At 41.2% G+C, this 14145-nt stretch overlaps 1 protein-coding gene across 5 annotated transcripts in view; it reads right to left on the bottom strand.

The window, feature by feature from the left end:
- Window positions 1-13367, bottom strand: part of GBF1 (golgi brefeldin A resistant guanine nucleotide exchange factor 1) — a 98296-nt gene extending 84929 nt beyond the window's left edge. For 4 of the 5 annotated variants that reach the window (XM_058028603.1, XM_058028604.1, XM_058028606.1 and 1 more), the window contains exons 1-3: window positions 13251-13367; window positions 7727-7832; window positions 6369-6435 (exon numbers count right to left, since the gene is read on the bottom strand). In XM_058028603.1, the coding sequence (XP_057884586.1) occupies window positions 6369-6435; window positions 7727-7832; window positions 13251-13258 (181 nt within the window). In that variant the 5' untranslated portion in view covers window positions 13259-13367. Of the gene's footprint in view, window positions 1-6368; window positions 6436-7726; window positions 7833-12726; window positions 12746-13250 lie in introns of those variants that run through there. The other variant, XM_058028605.1, reaches the window with a different exon arrangement.
- Between the last annotated feature and the right edge of the window lie 778 nt (window positions 13368-14145).

Genomic DNA, 14145 nt, shown 5'->3' with positions numbered 1-14145 from the left:
TAATGGAGTGCCCAACAAGTGGGGAAGTAATTGCTCAACAAGCGTGGAACAAGAGAGAGTCAGTTGCACACCATGCACATGTGGCAGCTCTTCAGAGCCCAGCCCTGCAGTGGTAACAGAAGGCTGGTGTTACAGAACAAACCCACTGTGGGAACTCTTCCAAGCAACAGCCAGGAGTGCTTGTCCATCTAAATCCTTGGGTCCTTAAGGATTAGGGGTCAGGAAACAATTCCTCCCAACAGCACCACCTCCTGCCTGTACCTGCCAGTCATTAGCCATGCATAGAAGGAAGACTTCAGCTCCAAGTTCTAGTCTTAAACTGTACTCAGAGAACTGTGTTGAAAGGATGCTTAAGTGGTATCACAAAGGTTGTGGGGCTGAACTGCATAAGGGACTCCAGGAGACATGCAGAAATACCCAGTGTGAAGACCACCTTACTGGGTTTGTTAGGTTTTTTTGCTCTAAATACTCTGAGATTCACTCCACTTCTTTCAATTTCTTTCATTAAATTTCTTACTACACAGAAACACAAAACAGAAGATAATCACAACACCTAAAACATTATCAAATTAAAGATTCCACACAGAATTTCTCCCTTTCTGTATGTCAGTATTAGTAACAAAAATATCTCAATTATAAGTTTCTCCTCAGGAGTTTTAATTTCATTCATTAACCCATGTTGAAGGGCTCAATGTACAATCCAACAGAATCAATTAGAGCTCAGAGTGATACCATCCATACCTGACTCCTCACTCATTCTGCATAAATGCTGTCCTGCACACAACAGAAAAGCCATGAAAAAGGTCATGGTGCTTGTCTTGGTGGATCTTAAATCATTCTTCATCAAGGACATTCTTCCTCCTTCTTTCATACAGAAAGTAAACAAAATTTTAAGTGAAATTTTGACAATTCTTGTGCTCACTTTGGGCTGAAGAAGCTCCCATCCCAGTTGCAGTGCAGCTACCATTCTTAGAGCACATCAGTGCTTAGAGCACATCACTCAGGGAAAATCACTTAGAAAATAAAGCACAAGGTTAGCAAGCACCTGGGAAAAGTCTGATTTATTATTTCTTCAAGAAAACGCAAAGAAAATCAATGCCAAAATACCAATATCTATGCTAAAAATATCCTCGAGGAAGATTCAAAGACCTCAGCCATAAGACAGTAATTTGATTAATTTGAGGCTAAAATGACATTAAAAAGATTAATCTCACTCAGAGTATTTGGAACTATCTGCAGCTTCAAAACAAAAATACTGCACTGAAATACATTCTCTGTGTAGTTGGGAGGATGTCTGCATTCATTTAGACTAGAAACTTGCTTTTAAAATGACAATTTTTACTGTATTGTCTGAACACAGTTAGCAAAACTCAATCTGGATTCAACCTGCAAACAAAGCATGAAATTTAAGTTGGCACCTTAATATTCTTATTTCTTATAATAAGAAAATATGAAGAGACATAAATTATCACTTTTGTACACAGTGTCAGGTCATCCAATAATTTGAGTGAGGTCAAGTTAAAGCTACAGAGGAAGCCTTATTCCATGAGCTTCCAAACCTTCCTTATACCCTCTCCATTCTTCTTTAAAAATTCATAGAGAATGCCACAAAGCTAAATGTTAGCCTGAATTGCTTGGTATTCAAAAATACCAAATTAACACATATGAATACCTGTTACTTAAAAAAAAAAAAAAAACTTTTATTTTTTTGAGTTATCACAAGAACAGACACGATCTGTAAGATCAGTGAGTGTTCTAGATCTTTGATAGGAAGCTGACATGCCACAGGAAAAAAAAGACTGTTTTTTTTTTTTTCAATGGCTGATCTAGATAACATTTCTATCCTTCAATGCAAGCAATGGGAGAAATATCACAGTATGCAGGTCATCACACTTGTTATTTGCCAGTAAATTCAGGCACTTCCAGCAGAAACTCAAGATCTAAATAATAAATAAAATATAGTATTGCTGTTACCTGCAAAGCAATAAGCATCACAGCACTTTACATATCACACATTCATACAGTCTAATTCCTACACTTCTTGATAAAAAAACCACAAACACTACTTTTTTCTAATTTCTTAACTTGAATGAACATCTCATATTCTAACCATTAGCACTTCAATAGCATTGAGAAGAGGCCACATATTTATATTTAGTACCAATTTACCACTTTTTAACTAGATCTTTGAAAAAGTTCAGACATTAATACAGAATCAGGATAAAATTCCTGTATTGTTTTATACAACTGACAGGTTTTCCATAAAAACTGAGTTTCCAGAGCTCAGACATGAGAAAACAAGTGTGCAATCAAGTCTACATTCCAGAAAACTGATGGCTACAGTAACAACTATATTAAGTCAGACACTGGGCAAAGGTTCTCCTACAGTTACAGTCATTTGACCTTTAGCCAGCTCTTAATGCCCCAGCCAACCCTCTAAAGATGGAGATTTGCAGCAGCTTCTTGTCTGAAATAAGCCATGAAAAGATTCTTCTGAACCCACTGTACAAGCATTCATTTAAAATGTCATGAATGTGCATGAAATCAGAGTGCTTCTAACAGCTTACTTTGCAGCTTCTGTTTAAATGCACTAACTCTGAACCACCAGAGGATAAAAGGACTCAAACCTTGCAGTCTGGTACTCATGGACCTAGAATATACACAAGCACCCTCTTCACAGGTGTGTTTACCTAGTTTAAACCTTATTTAAATAGACTCTCACACTTTCCACAAACACCTGCTTCTCCCATGCAGCCATGACTTGCACAAGGCAGCTGCAGTCAGTCATTCCTGTCCCAAAGCCATCCCACACACCAGCAGGCAGCACCTCAGGCACTGACTCAGCTCCCTGGTCAGAGCAAAGCACAAACTCTGTAATGAGAAGAATGACAACAGAAGTGTCTGCTCTTACCTCTACATCCTACCGGAATGGTCTGAAGACTTCAACAGCCAGAGAAGCATTTAAAGAAACTCAATCCTCATGAAATCATGGAAAAGCAGGCTTATAATTAATTCATATTTCCAATTATTTGCAGTTATAAAACCTAAGTTGGAACCATTCATGAAAGAAACAGCCTCAGTTATCATTGGACATTAAAAAGAAGCTTTCTTTAGGTGACCTAAATCCATAACAAAACTGATAAAATGAACAAATGTTTCAATATCCAGACATATTTTTCAGAGTACTCAGCCCACTTTAAAGAGCAGTCAAGTGGAAGCTGTGGTGACAGTGGCCCTTGATCCAAACTTGTATCAATACAGGTTTTCATCAGTTTTAAAATAACCTTTGAAAATGTAGCTATATTTCAATTTTGCATGTATGGACAAAGCTTGATAGTCATTGCTTCCATATGGTCATAATTCAGGACATTGACTTCTGCTTTTTCTAAGCACTAGAAATATGACACACAACATCAAATTTAAGCTTATTGTGGTTATCTTAGCATTGCAAGCATTCAATTATTAAATTTATCTTGGATTAACTTATGCATCACCCAAGACAACAGAACCTCTATTTCCTTTCTGTTTTTCAGGCAACTACTATCAATAGTCAAACACATGAAAATGCAGTCCATGAAAATGTAAAAATGGCGTCCAATAAATCAACTGCCAGTGGACCAGAGGTGGACGTGCTGCTCATTTTCAAATTATTAAATTCTTTTTATAAATCGACAAAAAATTCCCACAGAAATTAGGTTTATCTGAATTTTAAAGAGAAACTTGAAAATATTCAGGTTCAAGGCCCTTAGCTAGATATGCTGAACTGCAGAAGTGAAGTTTCTCTTACCATAATCATGGGACTGTTTGTGCAACACAGCTTCTCTACATGCTTCCTCCAAGAGCACAGGTAGAGGTTACAACAGGATGGAATACCACACTTAGCTGCAGGCACGTAATTTAGTTACTCCTGAGGAGCAATACTTTGAAACAGGAATCTTTAGCTGCTGGGGGCATACAGTGCATCTTTATACCCTTGACCAGGGTATTTCAGCATCACAGGCATGACAGAGTTAATACCCACTAGCTCAGAGGAGAACAAAAGGTACTCCACTGCAACATGCCTAACATTTACATTGCCTCTCTTTGCTCATTAAACAGGTTTTGGTTAAATAATGAACAAACTGTATTACAGACTCCGATGAGAATTCCAAAATTATAAATCAACTGGTAAAGCCCAGAGGAGAATGAAGGGAGTGGGAGGGAAGGAAGGATAATATTGACTAATATAAAGGGCGCAGCTTGACAGTGGATATTCCTGCCACACCTGATCAAACATGCTCCATGGGGGAGGGGAAGGGAGGGAGAGAGCAAGAGGGGAGATGGGACAAGGCAGCCTGAAATTTGCATCCGGAACAGATTAAAATGGGTTCTTGGGGGATTGAGAAAATACATAATATATATTACTATAAATGCAAAATTGTACTAAAAGCTAACTCAAATGTCAAAGATTACAGCTTGAATAAATTTAAATATAAAAGCAATGCGTTTCCATGAGCTAATGAAAGAGACATGAAAGGAAGGTCTAGGGGAAAAAAAAAATCGCCAAAAACCCCCTATGCTGGGACTGGACTTTTGATTGCCTGGAAGGTGATTCAGGACACTCTGCACCATTCAAAGTATTGCTTGGGAACAAGTCCATGTCTAAAATGGAAAAAAGATGGAGCACAGCAATGATGTCCTATCTCAAGACACTAGTCAGTAAATAGCAATCACTGCAGCTGAAATTACCTGTAAAAAGAATCCCATGTAGTCAAACCAACATGCTGTCATCCCCATATACAAGCAATTATTATCTCAGCAGGAACAACACTTACCTGATGACTAATACAAAAGGAGTCTCTGAATCTCTCAGGACATTAAACTTTGCTTTCTCTAACATAAGTAGATAGTGAACTTGGATTTTTTTCCCCAACAAGTCAACAGCACATTGTACCTAGCTGCTCTAGATAAATGGCCAGTCCCTGACATTTACTTATACTGCATTTATTTGAGCATCCTGACAGTCCCTGCTCTTGTTGATGAGAAGAGGTATTTGCAATAATGGCAAAGAACTTCAGGAAGCTTATTAAAAAAAAAAAATTCATCTCATAGAAGGAAGAAATGTAAAATTTCCTCCCAATACACTTTTGGTGACTGCACATATATCTTACAGAAAGTGAGTGAGCTTATAGAAAACCCCCATAAATCCAGACTGTCATGTAGTCCAGGTACAAGCGTAATATCCAGAACAAAGACACTATCCAGAAATGCAAGCTCTTCAGGAGTTCCCTAAGATGTCATGATCTAAGAGAAAAATCCTGCTCACAACCACAGAAAGTTAACCTGGCAGAGAAAAGCAAAGCATTACACTTACAGGCAGACATGTAAGAGGAAGGAATAAAGGCTTAGAACTGGCACGTGTCCTCAGCACCTCTTGTCACCATCCCCTGGAAGCAGCACTGCGGTGCTTCCAAAGAACACACTTCTTATGGGATTCCAGACTCAGCACTGATGCAAGAATAAGCATGCTTCACAGCTAGAAATGCAAAAGGTCCATCTCAAACTAAGGTTGAGTGCAGTTCTGAGCAGTCACTGTAATAAGGGGACCAGAAATGAAGTTTACTTTCAAATACTACAATCAGTAAGAAAAATCCTGGGAAGAACATGCAGAATGCCATATAGAGTTTAGGATTAGCTTCACCTCCAGACTCTCAACATATACTTGGGTTACACTTAAACAATCACTCCTGAAACTACAAAACCAGAAAATGTTGGGGGAAGGGAGAAAGATGGGTTGTGAGAAAAACAATGCTCAGAATACACACCACAGCCTTGTGTACTACTTCTCTAATCAATACATATTTCCAGTGCAGATGATCACAATTTATTTCAGTGCAGGTGATCACAAAGTCTTTCACTTGAAATCCAAGAGAGAGAAACAGAGGTCTGTGGTTTACTTATTACATGATGAAACCAAAGAATGTGAAGAAAAAACAAAAAGAAACCACTTTCTAAGCAGATTTTTTCCATCACTCACAGATCAGAAGGCATAAACAAACCACAAAAAAGCTATGCATGATAATACACCACATTTCATATACTACTACAAGCTTCAATATATCAAAAAAACATGCATCTTTATAAAATTGTGTGTGCATACACACACAAAATTTATATATATCCCTATAGACAGTGGCAGCAGTGGTATTTCTGTGGTATTTCTAGTTTACATTGATATTATTTGCCCAAAAGTATGTGCATGTTTCCTCTTTTCTTGTTCTTCAATAAATGACTTCTGGATAGTAAATAAGACAAATAAATACACCTGTACATTTACTTACATATACCCTAGCAGGTGCACATACCTGCTGATTTCTGTAGAAGCTTACCTGTTATATTATTCAGCACTTCTTTTAGGTGGCTAAAGCTATGCAGCAGGGGATCCCTTTCTTCATCCTATAGGTTATACATAGGAAGCAAGTAATTAAGGAGGCAAACATATTCCTGAAGACAAATCTTAATAATGGGTCTGTTAAAGACCTCAACCTCACATTCACAGAAGTGCTGTGGTTTGAGTTTATCACTGTCAGCATGTTTACACCATCAAATCCAAAAGCAGCATTTTTATTTTCCTGCCAGTGCTCCCCAATATCACACAGCTGAAATGTCAAAGCATGGGTCCAACACTGAGCATTCTGCTTTGGTTTTATTGTCCTTACAAGTATTTCTGATCAGCCTTGTGCTATTCAATAAATTTCACTGCAAATCTAACTCATATCATATTGAAATGGCTCATCTGGATTTGCTATAATGTTAATCTATGCAGATTGTAATGGGAGCAGAAATACAATGACATTTTATGCCATTAAAATAATTTGAAGAAAGAATCACAGTGCAATATTTATATGAATTAGCTGCATCCTTTAGCCTTAGTCTATCTTTATGACATTAAACTAAGGAGGAGCAGCAGTTTCTCCAAGCTGAGTGCAGCCGCACCCACACCTCGAGGAGCGGCCGTGAGCTCTGATGAAGAAATGCCTGTCAGAAAGAAAAAGGGCCCTGCCCTTGGACAAAGTGAAACCACTTGTGCTGGATGACAGCCATCTGCACTCATGTGACATTCCGAAGTGCACCACATCCACACATTTACATTGCGGCAGCCAAAAACCCACCAAAGCAGGGTTACACTTGGAAACACTTTGTTTAGGATTTTTACCAAAGCAGGTTTGAAACTATTGATAGGTTTCAGTCAGGAATATAAACAGCAGGAACAAAACAGAGCTGAAAACAGATATGATGCCATATGAAAAATTTAAAAATATTCTATATATAATTACTTCCCCAATTTTTATTTCATGGCTTTTGTGATGAAGACTATCTTCCCCAAGAAGGTACAAAGGACACACAAAAACACTGTGCTAAATAAAATAACACCATATATGGAAATTCCCTGACACCCCCGGTGATAAAAGTCTAAATGAGATGACTCCCACATGGAATACAATGTGGGCTTTTTGCATTTACAGGATAAGAAGGTAGAAGACTCCTAGTTTTGTAGCTTTGGCAATCACTGGCACGAGATGCCCAAAACAATGTAAACAATGCAGAAAGTTATTCCAACTTTACTTAAAAAAGGTACTTTAACAAGTGCTACAAAAAACTGAGGTACTTTTCCAAAGCCAGCTGGTTTCTGTGATAGGTGTTTCCACCTGCTGCTACAGATGGCAACAATTCAAGGTTAACTTACCAGATGTGTGTGAGTGCTCCATCGGGCATTACGCTTTATGGCTCCCACCACTGCGTTGATTTCACCTTGTACAATGTAAATGTTCTTATCCACCATCCTGACAATTCTGAAAATAAAGGTAATTGAAATTAATCTCTAGCCTCTTAGAGTAATTGTCTTCCTCAGATTAAACAAAGTTGACTCCAACCAAGAAAAGGGCTGCAGTGATGAAAGAAACTCTTTCAAATTTGTTTTGTACAAGCACAAAATACAAGTTAGTACATGTAACAATAAAAGTACTTCATCAAAAGAAAACACTTTTCCATAGCATACTTTCAAAACCATGACAGCAGACAGTTAGTTCTAACAGCATCTTTGTAATGCAAGAGATCACTTTGCCAAGGCACATTCCTAATTTTTTTTCCAGTCTATGTAAGTTGACAGAAAGATAAAGTGTTGGGGTATCAGGACAAACATCCATGGCAATGCCATAACACATGCATCTCCAGCACTTATGCAAATTCCTGCAGCCCTACACAGAACACAAAGCTAACCTTGTACTCTCTTAGAAAAGCATCAGTGGGATGAATGAGCTGGCCAGAGCAAACCTCTTTGGGACTTAAAACGTTGACAAAATAAAGTAATTTGTAACAGATGTTGATTTCACACTTGCTTCACAAAACAAAGCTTTCAAGAAAGCAGGAAAGTAAAAAAGATGTGACTAAAACCCCACAAAGAAATGAGCAAAACTGGATGGAACATGGAGGAAAAATGAGAAAGCTGAAGGCAGACAATTACTCTCCTGTAGTCTGAGGTCTTTCAGGGAAAAAACTTAAAATGATGCATCCAGAAAGAGGCAGAAGGGGGGAAAAAATTGAAAGCAAGAAAGATTTCTGACAGTCTGAGAAAGAAGAGTGAACTTCTGTGGGACTGCTCTCTTTATACTAGCTGTAGCTCAGATACAGTCAAGCATCAAGAAGTAAGAATGAAGGGGAATGAACAGACACAAATGTTTATAAATAAAAACAGAATTTATAAAGAGGCCAAAGAGTCAGATGATACCATGTCTGTAAATGAGAAGGATTTAGTGATATGGTAGCCAAATAATGAGACTTTTTCAGGAAAAGAATGAAAGGAAAATGAGGACTCCAGCTTGAAATCACAACAGGTCATCCACAGGGAAGCAAAAGATTGGAAACAGGTGAAAGACTGATTGTAACACCTCAAACCTGACAGGCTCATGTGAAGGACTCAGCTGGGAAGGGGAGGCAGGGGCTAATAAAGCACAGAGAATATGAGAAGGACTTTTGCCCATGAAACAAAAGCAAAGCTGGAAAGAAATGGTTTTGATAGATTACACGGGACCTCAGAAAGATCACCACAGAAATTTCAGAATATTCATCCTGGATCTGTCAGGCTTCATGTCAACTAGCATGTCTGAATTATCAGCAATGCTTCAAATACACAAACATCCTCTGAATGAGACTAATTTGCTTCAAGACTCCATAAATAATGGAAAGAAAGCAAAGTTTTGTAAAAAGATATCTCATCAAAGGACAGCATCAGATTTGTTGCTTCATTTTTTCAGGTGTTTGCAATAGAATGCTCTTGTGGCAAAACTGTTTATTTCATTAAATGAATTATACATAATGGTACTCCCAGGTGTAAGACAATAATTTAAGCAAAGACAAAAGTATTTTGTAAGAACAGTCATGACAGACAAATAGAAGGTTTCCAAGTAATTTGCGTGTGCCCTGAAGAACAAAGGTTTATATCCTTCCTCCACAATATATAACAGAACCACCAATACACTTCCTACGCATGTGGCTAATGCTTGAGAGATGTTCCCATCCTCAACAGTAAATTATTTCATACATTATTCAGATGATTGCATTGAAATACCATTGATCACGATGTTTCTATTTCACTTTATTGTCCTTGTTTTAGTACAAGGCATAAATGGGAGATTTCTCCTTCATGTAAAATTCCTTGCTTATTTATTTTTTCTTTGAGTAATTCCATTATTTTCTGTATTTCTACATCAGGAGTTTCAGGGCTCAAAATTCTAGTCCAGGGAAATACTTCTGATGAAATACTCTATACACTCTTCTTTGTCAGACCTAAGTTTTTCCTGTTCACTGTTTAAAAACAGTATTGAACGTGTAAAGTGTGTAGCACCATTCCAGGCACTTAGCAAACTGACATGGAAACATTATTTCAGAAAGCATGTAAATGCCAGACAGACATATTACAAACCTTGCACACATATAGGGACTTAATAGTTCTGACAGTATTTAAAATGAAGCCAAAGCTTAAATGCTGTTCTGCCTGAATCTGTTTGTAAGAATTCTATTTCTTCTCCTCTGTTTTTAACATAAAATAATTAAATTAAAAGTTGGTTAAAACTCCATCTCTCCTGAATGTAGAAGACTTAAAATTCCCAGCTAACTGTAAGTGGCAAAATATGAAGAAAATAGACAAAAACCTCCAATACACACCTTTTCCTTTTCACCTGATCCTTGCAAAAACTTTATGTTACTTGGCAGGGCTCTCCTGACATAAGAAAACCCTGCAAAACTTAGGGCAGTATTTCATTGCTAACTGTCTGAGAAGATTCAATGAAAATGCACTCCTTTCCTCATTGCAGATTCTATTAAATACAACTTTATTCAAAAGTACAAAAATTCACTTTATGCATGCCAACAAACTCATTCCAGCAGTGCAACTGAAACAACCTATCATGCCACAGATGCAATTCCCACTCAGGCTCTGAACATCAAACACTGAGCTCACTTCCCCACCAGCACTGGGTGGAGATGGAGGGAAATACTGCTTTATATTTAAGCTTGCAGCTAACCAAGCAATAGCATTCCAAAGTAAACCATAAAGCCAATGGAGCTTTGCAACTTCATATTGGAGAAGGAAACAGAAGAGAACTACAGAGTGAGCATGAAAGACAGACATCTATTTTCAGAGAGATGCACATTGTAAGATAAACCCACCAAAATAATCATTCATCCATGTAAAAATCTAAATTTGAAATTTTATTTCAAGAAATGGATACAGCTTCACTAAACTCCAAACCTCCCAAAGGCTACCCCTTTTAAATTATTAGATAATTTCTGTATGTGTTCCTTCAACTGCAGCATCACCACAAGGAACAACTGATCACACTTTAGAGCTCAGTACAGATGTCCTGAATCAAATGAAGTTTTAAGATTGAAATGAATGCTGTGAAGCAGCAGAGAAAAAAAGTTACACAATTTACCAGACCAGCACTGAATGATCAGCTGGGTTTACAGAAGCATGGTGGGAGTGAAGCAAAACCACCAGACATTCGTTCAACTTAGAGAAGAAAAAATGTTAACATGAATTCAGGCTTAATGTTACAAAGCTATGGTCTGAAGAATGGGGTATTGTAAAAGTGTTGAACAGGTTAACAGAACTAATACTGAAGATCATCAACAAATCAACAAATTTGAAACAACCTACCTAGCAAAGGTATGTTTCAATACCTCCTGATCTCAAACCAAGAATAAATGCCTTTCTTTCAAGCAATCAAGCACAAAAATGTAGTGGATTCAATACAGAAACAAATGGGTTCAGTTCTGTGGTCTTAAGTTAGGGAAAAGGAAAAACAAAACAAAGAAAGGTACCTACTATATTTCAAATGCTTTTTAGCTCCTTAGTCCTTCAGCTAGTAAAACTGAAGGGTTATATAAACTCCTGTTTCTTAGTCAAGACAGATTCACATATCTGCTTAAAACTGCAGATTAGTTCTCAGATATGCTCCAGCACAGAAATTCAACAGACAGCACAGTGAAAATGACAGCTCCAAACCAAGGCAACAGGGTGCCCAGGCCACCACAAGAAGAAGAAGGGAGGCTGCTACCTTTCACAGCCTCACTGACAACACCATTGGGAACACTAAATGGGAAAAGGTTGATGCCTAATCATGTCATAAAAGAACAAAGGCTCATATTCATAACATTGTCAAAACCTTCAACAGTGCTCTATGGATAACAATTATCACTACTCTGAGACTTCTGAAATAGCATCACATGTAGAATCTTCATATAAAAACATTGACAAGATTTACACCTGCTAATGTTATTTCACACATGCACTGAACATTCTGTTTCTTAACCTCGGAATGTCTTGCCCCTACACATCCCAACAGACAGGAAGCCAATTTATTCCTAATATTACCACTCTCTCTTCTGCAGCAAAATGCCTGCAATTCTTCTGCAAACAAGCAAGAGTTGGCATCAGAAGCAACAAGGTCTGGCAGACTTTCATCAAGTCATTTCATTTCTTCCTATCATTAACTTTAGCCTTCAGCCACAGCACCTGATTTAAACGCAGTGGCACTACTCCAATAAACAGCAGTAGTGAAAAACAATATAACCACAACATAGAAAGGTAGTATTTCAAAGTAAGCTTCTGTTGACCCAAATTTTTACTGTTTATGACAATGCAGGAATAATCTAGATAGCTTCTGACCTAGATTTGCCCACCAGAGTCCTGATACAATACACTGCGACTAAAACAGAACACGCAACCTTGAATCACAAACAACTCCTGGCAATCTCACAGCCAGCTAGGTTTCCCAGAAGCCCAAGTGGCAATCAGAAAGTTCCTTTTCTTCCTACTAAACCTCACATGGAAGGTACATGAATGTCGACTAAGAAATTTAACTTGCTTGGGTTTTTCAAGTAGTAACTGTTCTGCAAAAAGCATCAGAGGCAGCAAAAGTTCAAAGAAGTCAGGATGTTTCTCCAAAGACTAGCTCCTAATGCCTGGACAAAAGTGAGATAAAGCAATAATTTTTAACTGTGGTAAGGAACTGTGCAGTCCTGGGCATTTTAAGAATGCCCTTTAAAAGATAAGCAGCAGCAGCATGGTAGCAGTGGCACATCAGAAAGGAAGACAGGGACAAACTTCTCTACAAGCTTCCACATTCAGCTGCAACAGTGAGACTGGGCCTGGGAATCAAGTAGAGAAAGGCAAGTCGCATTTACCTGTCAAAACTGCATAGTAAAAATGAAACCTAAGGTTATTATGGTGAGAGAGATTTTCTTTTTTCCAATTATTTCATACTGTTGAAACTATGAAACATGCCCCCGGATGAACTCCCAACACGGACGCTAAGGGGGCTCTGAGCTTTCCCCCGCCACAGCCACGAGCTGACCATACGCCAGGAAGGGACTGCCCACACCGACTGCAGGCAGCAAGCCCCGTGGGCACGGGGAGCGGGGGTGTGCAGGTGCAGCGCCCACCGCGCAGCTCGCTCCCGCTGTTCCCGCGGCCCGGGGGTCGCTGCCAGGCGGGTCCGTGCGCCCCCCGCCCGCGGGCACCGCCACGCGTGTCAGCCCGGCCGGCCGGAGGGGCGCCCGCCGCCCCCACCCGCGCCCGGCCCCCGCGGCTGCCGCGGTCCCGTCCCCGCCCCCCGCCGGTCCCGCAAGGTTCCCCCGCCGCCGCTTCCCTCCCGCCCGCCCCCACGTCGCGACAGTATCGCGACAGGCGGTCGCTGCCCGGCACTGACCCCCGCATCCAAAATGGCGGCGCCTGGTCCCCGCGGCGGCGGCCGCTTCACATAACCGGGCGGGCGACACCGCGGGCGGGAGGGCTCGGCCCGCCCCCTGTCCGCCCCTCCCTGCCGGCGGCGGCAGAGGCGAGGCCGCGGAGCGCGGGGTCCGCGGGGCACGGGCAGGGACACCGGCCCCGCTCCCTCGCACTGACGTGGAAACCGGCGCACCGTGACCCGCTGCCTGGTTACTGCGCAGACGGACAGCCCGGACAGCCAACCCGCGCACGATGCGCCGCGCAGCTCCCCGCGATGCCCAATGGAAACACGGCTTGCGACCGGAGGAGGCGGGCCCTACGGTGACAGCGGCGGGCAGCCAATGAGAGGCGAGAGGGTAGAACCAGCAGACCCGCTGGCCAATCGCGGCGCGGTGCGACGCCGCAGCCGCGCCTGAGCGGGCGCAGCCCGGGCTGCCGGGCGGAAGCCGGCGGGAGGGCTGCCCTCGCAAAGCATTGTGGGCCGGGCCGGGCGCGGTGTGTGGGAGCCGGGGCCGCCCCGAGCGGGGGACGTGAGGGTGTGAGGGAGTGGGTGACAGCCCCGGGGCTGCACAGCCCGCCGAGGGCAGCAGCGCCCTTCCGCCGTGCTTCGCCAGTATTCCCAACTTGTTCCACAGCCTCTTGCAGCTGGTACCAGGCACGGCAGCGCCCATAGGAGCTCTCAGTCCTGCTCCCCAGTAACTCCCCTCAGAGCTGAGCACAGCTGATCGCTTGGGCTACAAGCCACGGGCTGCAGCCTTAGTTCATCCAGCACAGCGATCTTGGCAGACAGAAACCACCACGGAGTTTAACAGCTATGCGAGGCTGCTTTATTGGCCTGCCCTTTGCAGCAAGAACAATCACAGCGTTGTAGCTAT

Source organism: Melospiza georgiana, chromosome 8 (genome assembly GCF_028018845.1).
Source record: "Melospiza georgiana isolate bMelGeo1 chromosome 8, bMelGeo1.pri, whole genome shotgun sequence".
In the NCBI taxonomy this organism is placed as follows: Eukaryota; Metazoa; Chordata; class Aves; order Passeriformes; family Passerellidae; genus Melospiza; species Melospiza georgiana.
The sequence above is the reverse complement of the archived record's forward strand: the minus strand, read 5'-3'. Positions and strand labels throughout refer to the sequence as shown.